Source organism: Lepisosteus platostomus, chromosome 4 (assembly GCF_059453375.1).
Source record: "Lepisosteus platostomus isolate fLepPlt1 chromosome 4, fLepPlt1.hap1, whole genome shotgun sequence".
NCBI lineage: Eukaryota > Metazoa > Chordata > Actinopteri > Semionotiformes > Lepisosteidae > Lepisosteus > Lepisosteus platostomus.
In genome coordinates, this window is record NC_142614.1 from 46,197,789 (window position 1) to 46,209,433 (window position 11,645).

Here is an 11,645-nt window from a genome sequence, read left to right on the forward strand (position 1 = left end):
GTGTGTTTTTGATTCCAGAATTGACTTTTGAATTTTACTAATTACAATATACAAGAATCTAGAGCATGAATAAAACTGAGGAAGAATAGTCCTAGTACAGATCCCTATGGTATTGCATTATTTACATCACACCAATCAGAGCCTTAATCTGTCTCTATTTTCTCTCCATTAACCAGTTCTCACTCAAACACTTGCATTTTCCTTAATTCCACCTGCAATTTGATATTTTTGGAGTTTAAAAATCAAAATCAATTTCAATCTTACAGTTTCCTACAGATTCAACACACAAAGCATTAAGCATTTCCTCATCTTGCCTGACATTAGTTTTGACTAAACAGCTCTTACCAGTTGGCCAACTGACGATGAGACACAGGTGGGAAAGCCACTATACCACACTCTCCCACAATGATTTTGGTTTCCTTGTGTCAGCGCCAAATTGATGACCTTTCAGGCAACACGAATGAGGGCATTTCTGAAAATCTGAAACTCAGAATTGGTACATGTTGATACTAATTACAAATGCCATTCAAATGTTAAAAAAATAATTAAAAATATTTTCTGATATAGAAGTGATGAAAACCACAAGTCACGGTGGTTCCCCCCATTACCTGAAATGGAATCATTGTCAAGAGCACACTCCACTTGCTAGGCCCTTTGCATTTTTCTTCACAAATCTGACCTGTGTAGATTCTGACATATTTGATTTTTCCAGTTGTATCTGCAGATTTTTAGTAAACTACTGCAATGCACAGCACCCACTGGAGAAACATCATAAATCCTTAAAACATCCTCACAGCTGTAAGTTACATTACCAGCTTATCAGAGAAGTGTAAGTCTAAAGTACGTAACTTGCTGAATGTCTCGTGAAAAAGAACACAGAGAACCAATTTGTTACTTGTCGGGAGAAGCATTTTTTATGCCATTGCTATGTTGAAGGCTGAACTAAGTCATCTGAGGGGGACTCACCAGCAGTGGAGCTAAGTCCTGTTCAGAGATGAAGAAGAAGATGAACATGACTGCAGCAGGCTAAATGTTGTGTATAACAAACCAACTGACATGGGGACCAATTGTGATGGCCTCGACTGGAGTGATAGGATACTACAGAACCCTGCTTGCAGTTATTATTTGCAACCTGACAACACAAGGCTACATATCGATCAGCTCCTGAGACCTCATTCACTACTCTTCCTGTGGGCTCATCATCACCTGGCAACAATCCAGCATGTCAACACACATACACATGCTGCTTGAGCAACAGCAGCTTCCTTGCAAGATACGAATGTGACAGTTATGCCATGGATGCCCTACTTCTCATACTTGAGGTGCCGTGTGGCTTCTAGGGCTCAAAGTCCAGGGAACTGTGCACTTGCCTGTCCAGGGTTTATGGGAGGAATGAGACAGAATCTTTAACCAGCTGCAAAAAGCATCACATCTTGTATTGCTTCCAGTGGTGGCCATTCTTGCCTGTGACTTTCGAAGTAGAGCCCCTGTTTTTTTTTAAGCCTGTTGATCACAAATGTTAATCATGTCATATCCATTCAATAACATATCAGTGCATCTACAGCAAAAAATAAGTTGCCATTTTCCTGTTAATAAGTTCTTTGTGAATTTGTTGCAAAAAGGATGATACGTTACTATGGTGGTTGGTTTACATTCTCCTAGGGTGAGAAGAACTGTCCACAGGCTAACGTTTCACATTGTGAAAGAACTTAGGAAAGTCTAACTGCTGTTGTTTCTTAACCATGTGGGCTTAAGTTCCTTTGTTTCAAAACCAGATATTGTTGCATGGTGAGTGAATACATTCAAACAGTACACGTACACATATACAGTACTATATGTGTACAAGTTATAAAAAAGATTCTGAGGAGGCTGACTTACAGTGTATAAGAATAAAAAATGAAAAAGAATATGTTTTTATGTGAGGAACAGGAGCAGGTGATTCTGTTTTAGAATACAGTCAAATATTTGGCGAACAAGCAACATCAGGCCAGTAAATTGATTGAGAAAGGCATTATGCCCCCACTCTTTTATACTCATTTTATTCTCCTAGGTCATTGTACGTTTATATAATATATAAATATTATTTAGTAGAAAGACAGGCAAAGACCTGGAGGATGCAGTGATGTCTATTTTTATATCTTCACCAATCTGAAAATCATTAAACTACTGAAATCCATACACAATTGCACAAGCCCAGATCAAACATGGACCTTCTGATTGCTTTACAAGTTATTGGGATCCAATAAAAGTCCTAAGTGTGTCTCAGGTTGGCACCAGGATTTCCCAAACAGTGGCACACAGCTGGCTGAGCTGTGCAGTGGGTAGGGTGGGAATTGTCTGTGTTTGTACAGTATTGCAGTACTGTCAGTGTAGGATGTGTCTCCTAGGGTTGGTGCAGAAACTCTGTGCTCCCTGTGTCGTGTTAAAAATCGAATGCTGCAGGAGACATTATAATGATAGAAACTGTACACACAATGTGGGTCTTTCATCAGCTCCAACAGGGAAGACAATAGACATCAGCCCGTAACATTTTAAATCAACTGAAATAAACACAGAAGAATGGACCATTCTGAAGTGTTACCTGAGCAGAGATAAAGTGCAAACAAAAGACACCACAATGTGGCTGCAGAAAAAACACAGGCAAGCTGTGGTGGAGATACTGTATTGTATGTGGCTTGTACAGAGCTGCCTAACATTTGTACACAATTTCACCGCAGCTTTCTGAGCAAACCAGATGTCCACTACATTTCAAAAGTGAGAGGAAAATTGTGTTTGCAGATACTTTCAGAAAAAAAAGAAGAATGCTAAACTTTTTAATTGCATACTTACATTATAACTACATATTATTTGATAATGCCTGTGATCATTTTGCATGTAGTCCAAATTTTTTTACCCTGTGTCAGCAGCAGTATCTTTGTTCTTGCTGGACGCTGTGTCTTCTGGTTTTTGTTCTTTGAAAATTATTTTTAAGTTTGCTTGCATTTCTTAAACAACAGAATGTAGAATTGGTTACACGATTTAATTATTGTACAATTTTCCATAACCTCCACCTCCATCCGTTAATTCCTTCCTTACTACAAAACATTTTTGAAGTATTGAAATACGTGTGACCTTGGATGAGTATCCCTGCATTTACTACTCAGTCAGAAAAACAACATTAACAAGGTTGTTTTCAACTTTCAGGAATCAAAGTGAAAATTAAATTAGCAGTATGCAGTACAGAGAAGAGGAGGTCTTTTCTGAAAATTAATAGCAGAAAGGATAATAACAACCAAATAATGAAGATGAGCCCAAAAGCCTCCTCATCTCAGTAATCTCTCTTATGATTTAATGTCCCTTTTTGCAAACTTCTGTACTTAATTGGGAAATGTCATCTGTCTGGCATTTTGCTTTCTTTTTTATGTTCTTTTTCTGCTTTGTACTGTTTCAGATTCTTAATTCTCCCTCAATTAAGGGAATAAATTAAGCTACAGCTGACCAAAAATGAAAAATAGCTCTTCTGGATGTGTCAAAAATGTTTTTGCTGTACTTTCATCCCTGTATATATTTCACCCCCATAATATATCCTCCTTTTGCCATTTTCACAAACCTACAGTAAATCGCAACATATTGTAAAGATTAAAAATGATGTTGTGTCAACCCAAAGTGTGTAAGGCCAGTCTTTTTTTCTCAGCAAAACCGGTAATTCTTTAGAGCATTTGTAACAAGATGATGGAACACAGCCACAGTGTATTACTACAACCCTTCAGAGCACATTGGTAAACCTTCAATTTGAAGGTCGCTCCTTAAGATATGTAAAATGCTTTATTCACAAAACATACTGTTTTCCAAGCGTACTGTATATAGTTAAATATAATAAAAAATAATAATATTGTTCTTTGTCTAATATTACTTTGGACTACCTTGAAGCATCCAGTCGCTGTAAACCATTATTTATTAGAAGGGTTCACAAAATAAACGTTTGGGGAAAGACAAATGAAGAACAAACATTACATTTCAAATATGTAATTACTTATGTACAATAGGTGGCATGAAGTAAACCAAAAAAACAACCAGCAGCTCTCAGAAAGCCCCTTAATCTTTGTTGTGTCAGCCTGGAGCCAGGGCAAGAGAACCCTAAATGGGTTTTCATCCATCAAAGGGTACATAACCGAGTACATTTTAGAGACATCAATTAACCTTTTGGCTGCTCCAAAAAACCCAGAAAGAACATGGAAACTCCACACATAAAATGCTCCAGCTCAGAAAGAAAACCAGTACCTAAAAGCTGTATGGCAACAGTGGTAAGAACATACAGTAATATTGTTTTAATTATGGGAAAAATGTCAGGATTTAATTTAAAAATACATTCTCTTACATTATGGGACATTTTGGACAATGAAGCCGTTTTTATATATTTTAATAAAATACTGACTACATTTGATTTCTGTATATATAATTGTGTTATGTACATAAAGCATACCTTTACTGTACCTGCAATATTAGCTCAATGACCACAACCTGGAATAGGTAGAAGCAGTTAGCAAATGGATAGATTGATGGATTAGCTCAATAGCAACCAACAGGGTATTTTTTTTTGCAATGGTAAGCTCAGTGACTGCATAAAAATAGTTTGGTTACAGAAGTGCAATAAAATAATTGATGTATATTTCTGCATCAACACATTGGGTACACATTTGTGAAGGTTTGCTCAACAAACAATAAGAACTTCTTAACTGCTTGCTTGCATTTGTTATGCTTATACATTATCATGGGATGCTAGATAAAGATTATACTTCCAATAGAGAGGACGCCAGTCCATCACAGGGCACACACAGACAGACACACACACACTAGGGTCAATTTTCTAAGCCAATGAAACCAATTTTCTAATTAAATCAGTACAATTTTGGACTGCAGGAGGAAACCCATATGGAAACAGGCATACAAACTCAATGCAGATAACATCCCAGGAATTGAACACAGGGCTCAAGCACTACAAGGAAGCAATGCTAACCACTGTTCCACTCTGCTGTCTTACTTAAAAAACATTAGTGCCTGATTTACTACATGGCAATCTTGACTGAAATTTCTACTATTTAATACCAAAGATGGGCACATACTGTATCTCCTTCTTCATCTCTCAGCTAAAGAAACCCCTCCTTACTCTGGCTTTCCACTTCTGCTTTCCAGAGATTAACACCGTGTGCTCTGTCACAACCAGAATTACAGGGACATCTTCTGTCCTGCCTCCATGGCTTTCTCTCATTAATTCATGCTCCTTTCGACCTCTCCCTGGTCTCTGCCTGGTCCATCCTTTCCTTTCTCCTTTCTTCTCTTACTAATCATGACTAATCATGTTGACTGTATAAAAGTTTTGTTTGGAACAGTAAAGACATTACAGAGTAATAAAAACATGTTAACTTATGTCTAAAATGCAATTAAAGTTCACCACATTTACTGTACAAAGTAGAGTTCTCTCACAACAATGTCATATTCATATTTGGATTGAAACCTTTGATATCAAATCTTCACCTTGACAATTGATGTGAGTAATGCAAGCTTGAAAACAGCTGAGAGCCTTGTTGAGCTCTTATTATGCTCTTATTATGCTACTTATTACTGTGTTAATAAAATGTATTATTCCATGCCTTACAAATACTCATGTTTGAGTCCAAATTGTCAGTGGTGTAGCTCAGCCAGTGCCATTGGCCTCATTCCCAACAGAAATAAAAGAATTTAAAATAAGCTTTCGCTTTCACTCAAGGAGGTGGTGCCTAGGAGCATATAAAAGATGAAGTGAAGGAGTAAACCACTTGAATTGAATCCTGAACTTGGAACTACTATTGCTTCATATAAAACAAACGTTTAAAAGTTAGGTTTCTATCATTATATTTGAAAATGACATGCAACAAACTACAGACAATTTATTGTGGCACCTTTCACGCCTTTCATGTGGAAAATGTCTCTTTCGACCTCCCTGAAGAGTCTCTACTGCAGCCGTTCTGGAACTACTTACGCAGTAATTATCAAGACACCTTGCGATCACCTCTCTTTCCTATTGTCCTCTCTGTATCTAACTACTTCTTGTCAGTGGCTCTCTACACGTTTCTGGATATCTTGGCCCCTAGGTGGAATTGCATTAACAAGTACAAGATCCACCCGGAGAAGTCGGTTTCCTGGAACAATATATGGACAACCCTGGGCGTCACCACATACAACCACCTGGTCTACATCTTTCCTGCAGCAGTGGGTCAGTGGTATTGGAGACCCTCAACACCCCTGCCCAAAAATGCACCTGGTCTAGCTGAGTTTGTGTTTGGCATCATAGGCTGCACTATCCTCTTTGACTTTCAGTTCTACCTGTGGCATCTCCTGCACCACAAAATAGGATGGCTTTACAGAACCTTTCATGCCATCCACCACCAGTACTATGAGCCATTCAGCCTTGTCACTCAGTATCTGTCAGCCTGGGAGCTTTTTTGCGTAGGATTCTGGACCACAGTGGATCCTCTCATCCTCCAGTGTCACTGTCTCACCACTTGGGGGTTTATGGTCTTCAACATCTGGATCTCCACAGATGACCACTGTGGCTATGACTTTCCTTGGTCCCTTCATAACCTGATTCCCTTTGGGCTTTGGGGAGGGTCGATCAAGCATGATGCTCATCACCAGCAGCCTCACACCAACTTTGCTCCTTTCTTCTCCCACTGGGATTGGCTGGGAGGTACAAGTTCAGCCCTCTGCCATTCAGCTGCTCTGAAGGACAGGTCAACAAAAAGAAAGCGACAGTTACAGACTTCTAACTGAACACGTACTTTGTGTAAGTGACAGGGAGAACTCAACGACGGTGTGTTATGTAGGTGGAAATAAAACTTCCTTTAATTAGGAAAATCATAATAATGAATAGTGCCTCTTTCAGACAACTTAGCTATTTTAACTGGCGATAAAATATGCTCAGCTAAATTACATAAATGTCTTCTGGTAGCTGCAAATATAATAGCTTTTAAAGTTCTTTCAATCTTTATTTATTGACACTCCAAGAAAACAGTTCAGTATGTTCTATTCAGTCTTATAACCAACTGGTCTTCAGTCTTGGCAGAGATTTCATAACCTGGTCTGAGAGTGTGAACTAATGCATTCTAGGATGCATTTACTTAACTTTAAGTACAATATTAATTTCTGTAATCCATGCTACCAGTTGATGATTACATTAAATGTTATTTTAATACACTGACATATATATTAGGTTTCATTAAGTTCTGATGAATTTCTTAATTAATTATTAATAACATACAGTCAACCTTTTCTGTGTAACCACAGTCTAAAACAAAATGCTGCCTCACCTTTTAATTCGGTTTTTAGATGTAAATCTGATTTTATAGTATCAATACTAAGACCTACTCCTTAAAAACTGACACTATGATTTGAATATTTCATAAATTAATATAATTATTTAAAACATTACTGCAGAGTTAATATTTCAAATGTTTTCAGTTACAGTATGTGCCGTATATCTTGGTGGTTTTTAAAGCTTGCAAATTCACAGGCAGGTTAATTACAATTCTGAAATGAAATCAAGAGATGTTTCCTTTCAGAAGGAAAGCTGTACTGTATTGGTTGGTTGGTGTTGTAAGAAAGAATCTGAATTGAATTTAAATGACACTGATGAAAGAAATTAAAACTCTCTGTCTAAGTTCAAACTTTGAGTCTAGTGTCTCTTTCTGGGGAGACAATACCTTAAAATAAAGTCATAACAGGGTGTTAATTTTCTTGTACAATTTATTGTACATCATATACAGTATAATATGAAGCATTTAAGTCACACAAAAAAATAAAACAAGCAGTTAGATATAATTTTAGCCATGAACAATGATTTAATTTTCTAATGGCTACTAACAAACTCTCTACAACAACAAAAATGTGTTGTTATATAACAACAAAACTCTGTTTTAAAAACTCACAAGACTGTGGCTCTCCAAAACCAGGACCAGGTGTGAGTATACATTATCTTCTTTGGACCATGACTCCCCTGCTACAAGGTTCTTAAGAAGTATAATGATAACATTTGTTATATAGGGATAAAAGATTTGCCTTTTTTCTGGCTTTGAAGAATTTGCATTTTGGTCAGGCTTCCTGGCATTTAACACTAAAAATGTGTTTTTTCAAAAGTAATCATAACATAAAGATATCAGCCAGAGATATAACTGGTCCAGCTGGTTTTGTTTTGTAGCCATTATGACAGTGGTCCTTATATACAAACTGCATTTCTTAACCTACAGTATTAATTAGTGATCTCCCTGCAATTGCAGGAATAAGCCTGCAGTCCTGCCTACATTATTACATTCTTTGTGTTGTTTCTGTTGGCAGCTCCATAGGCTCTGCAGGTAGAATTCTGCAGTTTCATGAAAAGGGAATAATACATATTTCACAATGAGAGCAAAACAGGAAGCAGAAACAAAACAGAACTCTCAATAATTACAGTTTGGTTCCTGTAGTGCTAACTATGGTTTTAAAAGAATATCAATGGAAAAAGTTCTTGTGCCTCAGCCTGCCAGTTTTTATGAATACTTTATTTTGTAACATAGCACATCACCACTCTAATTTAATATTTAACTGAGCTGTAGTGGTCAGCTTCAACATAAATGATTGAATCCAATCTGCACTAATAGAAAACAGAGGAAATGGTGTTTCAGCTACACAAAGCACAGGAAAAGACTCTCACAGTTACATTTCAATCTAAGTGAAGGCAGGCTGTGATCTGTGTCCAAATTGGTATGAACATATTCAGATGGACTATAGTGAATTATGAAAGTCTCTGTTGGTTTTTAGTCCCCATGGCTCCTGGGACATATTGCCAACTAAACATTTTGTGTCTCAATATGCAGTGATTGTGCCAGCATTAATTAATCATTATTCTTTTATGCATAAGCAGTGTGGGACACATCCATGAATGAAGAGGTATTTAATTTGCACGCTGGGTTCCGATTCCAGACATTTCTATGAGAAGAAAAACACTTATTTTCAGCTGTACAAGAACAAAAGAAAGCATTCCACTCGCAATCTGGAGCAATTCAGGGAAAGCCTTTCCAAAACACATTTCAGCAGAGCTGAAAAGGAAAAAGCTGCCTTAGGAAGTACAGTCCACCCTTCTCCACTTCTTAGTTCAAAGCTTAAAGCAAAGATTCTTCAGGGAAAAAAATTAAATATAAAGGAGCTCGATTTTTTGCCAATACTTTACCATTCGTCTTAAAGGTATCATTCGCTTACATAATGGTTGCCGCAATAATGCTATAATAGTGTATGTCTCAAATGTATAATTAAACAATTTGGTAACATACAATAAGTTAAAATATGTTCTATATAACATCCCTGATTAATCTGCAGGGCACTAGGTGAAGTGAAATTAATTAAATTAATCTACTTGTGTGCAGGTGCGCCTTTTGTCCTCTAGGTGTCCCTCAATTCTCAAAAATGCAATTGAGCGTGACAGGTTATCAATGTTCAGCAATGCACATTTTCTGAAAATCGGGATAATCATTACTTTTTTTAGAGATTTTTAATTGGGTAGAACGTTTGTTGTAGTGTAAAAAACCTAAAGCCAGATCTCTTCAAAGTAATTCTGCAGGGTCCATTTTTTAACTATAATTTCTAGAAGATATTAATAATGTGCATATTGTGTGTATTTTCACAATCAGAAACTGAAACGCTTGCTACTATTTTTCATTCATATTTTAATAGAATATTTAATATATATTTTGTGATACTAGCTCAACAACTTACAGTTCACATAATAGTTATGCAATGTTTGATAAATTATTCTTCTATAAAATAGTTTTATTCAATATATTGAAATGTTTGACTCCTTAGTTTGATAGCATTAGACAATTACAATAAAGAACACTCTAAAAAGTCTGTTTCCTGGATCACCACTTGGTTACTATACCAGGAGAAAGATCAATGTTATATAAAGCCTGTTCTTGACTGTTCTTTAACTTGCATTCATCAATGATTACCTCTTTGTTTCAGGAACAGGGGATAAAATCTTCCTTCACTGATATGCATCTCATTTAGGCCATGTTAACGGATCAAGATGTTTTGCCAAGTAGACCATCTTGTAAAACTTCATTTTTAAAGTTCTGAAGAAAGCTAACACAATAAAAACAGTCAATGGGAACTTTTGTATCTCTCCTAAATCACCTATAATGGTGGATTAAAAGCAAAAGAGTGCATTAAAACTGAATTCAGTGGGGGAAATAACATTCTGTCAGTGTTGTGGCAGTACACATGCAGCATACAGTATGTTGTATATCTACTGTATTCAATCCTTCTGTGCTCTTTTTGGAAACATCTACTGAAATTTCTGATTTAAAGGAAAAAAAGGTTTTAACCCTCCAAAAACAAAACTATGACAGAAGATCTGTTTTTCTAGAAATTTGCTCAGAACCTTAGAAGGCCATTTGTAAGGTTCTTCGGGTGAGCAGTATTCTGTGAGCACAAAATGAATATCCTGTATAAGCACACTTAAGGAACACATAAATTATTACATTTACTGTATCCTCCTGTGGCTGAAAAACTGTGATTTACATAGTAAATATTGGCCTTTAAGAATCAATATGCCTTCTCTGTTTGCTGTTATTTGATCTTTAACGGGATCACTTCTGCTTGTTCAGGAATAATTTGTGGCTTCTGTGGATCACAGCCTGGACACTACTTTATAAACACTGACTTTTTTGGTTATTATTGTAATACACAACTCGGGCTCCTGGCAAAATATTCATTACTGTATGTTGTGTTTCCTTGCTTGGAGCCATGGCGATATGTTGACAGTATGCCAACCCTTCCACAGGTTGTGTGTTTAAAGAAAATGGGACTCGGCTAACTTGACAAGTGCCTCTGTCCGACAGAGTTAATTCCTGGTTCCCTTTGACTCAAAATGGGAAGTTACATCTCATAGAAAATGTGGTTCAATCCACAGCAGCAACACTAACAGAGCAAAAATACCGGCTGCCTTTCAGTACAATGTACCGAGGACCTGGTACTCAAAACCTGTATTTCCCACCTGACGGCATTATTCGGAATTCATAACTGAGTTCTTAGGATAGCAATCCAAAAACTAATTTCAAAATCAAATCATCACTAACATTTTTCAATTTTATCTTTCAAGGTACTGATGATTTTTTCTGCTTTTGCTCTCAACAGTCAGAAGTTAATGCAGTTTATACAGTATATATTACATGTTGTGTAATCAACACTCAATAAGTTGTTAGTCATAAGCTTTCTCACCATATAGATCACAGATAAGATCTGAAAGATAAATACGGAAACTGACATTTGCAAGTTCCTGAATGTTTTCTTTCATTTTCAATAGAAATAATAAATAAAAAGGGGAGACCAAGGGTATAAGCACTCATCCCTGAGAGTTGGCAAGAGCAATCATAGTGCCCAGGAATATGTGCTGTTAAATATGTGTCTTGCCAAAGATCAAAACACAACAGTGGTATAACGAACCTGGCTGGCTGACAGGAGGAAAAAAGACCTCTGACCCTTTTATTTTAAGAATATAGTCTAACAGAGATTAGAACATAAAAAGGTTAAAAGCAAGAGGAGACCATTCACACTATTTAACCCAAATTGCTTTTTGAGTTATTTCAAAACATATCCCT

The 11,645-nt window shown here is 36.7% G+C and overlaps 1 protein-coding gene across 1 annotated transcript; it reads left to right on the forward strand.

The window, feature by feature from the left end:
* Positions 1 to 5,813: 5,813 nt before the first annotated feature.
* Positions 5,814 to 7,682, forward strand: ch25hl2 (cholesterol 25-hydroxylase like 2). Its single transcript, XM_088629632.1, has one exon. It carries the CDS (start codon positions 5,881 to 5,883, stop codon positions 6,787 to 6,789), a length of 909 nt encoding a protein of 302 aa, XP_088485758.1. The 5' UTR covers positions 5,814 to 5,880; the 3' UTR covers positions 6,790 to 7,682.
* Positions 7,683 to 11,645: the final 3,963 nt, after the last annotated feature.

Coding starts and splice junctions, on each gene's coding strand:
- ch25hl2 (XM_088629632.1), top strand. CDS start 5,881: ATGACATGCAACAAACTACAGACAATTTATTGTGGCACCTTTCACGCC.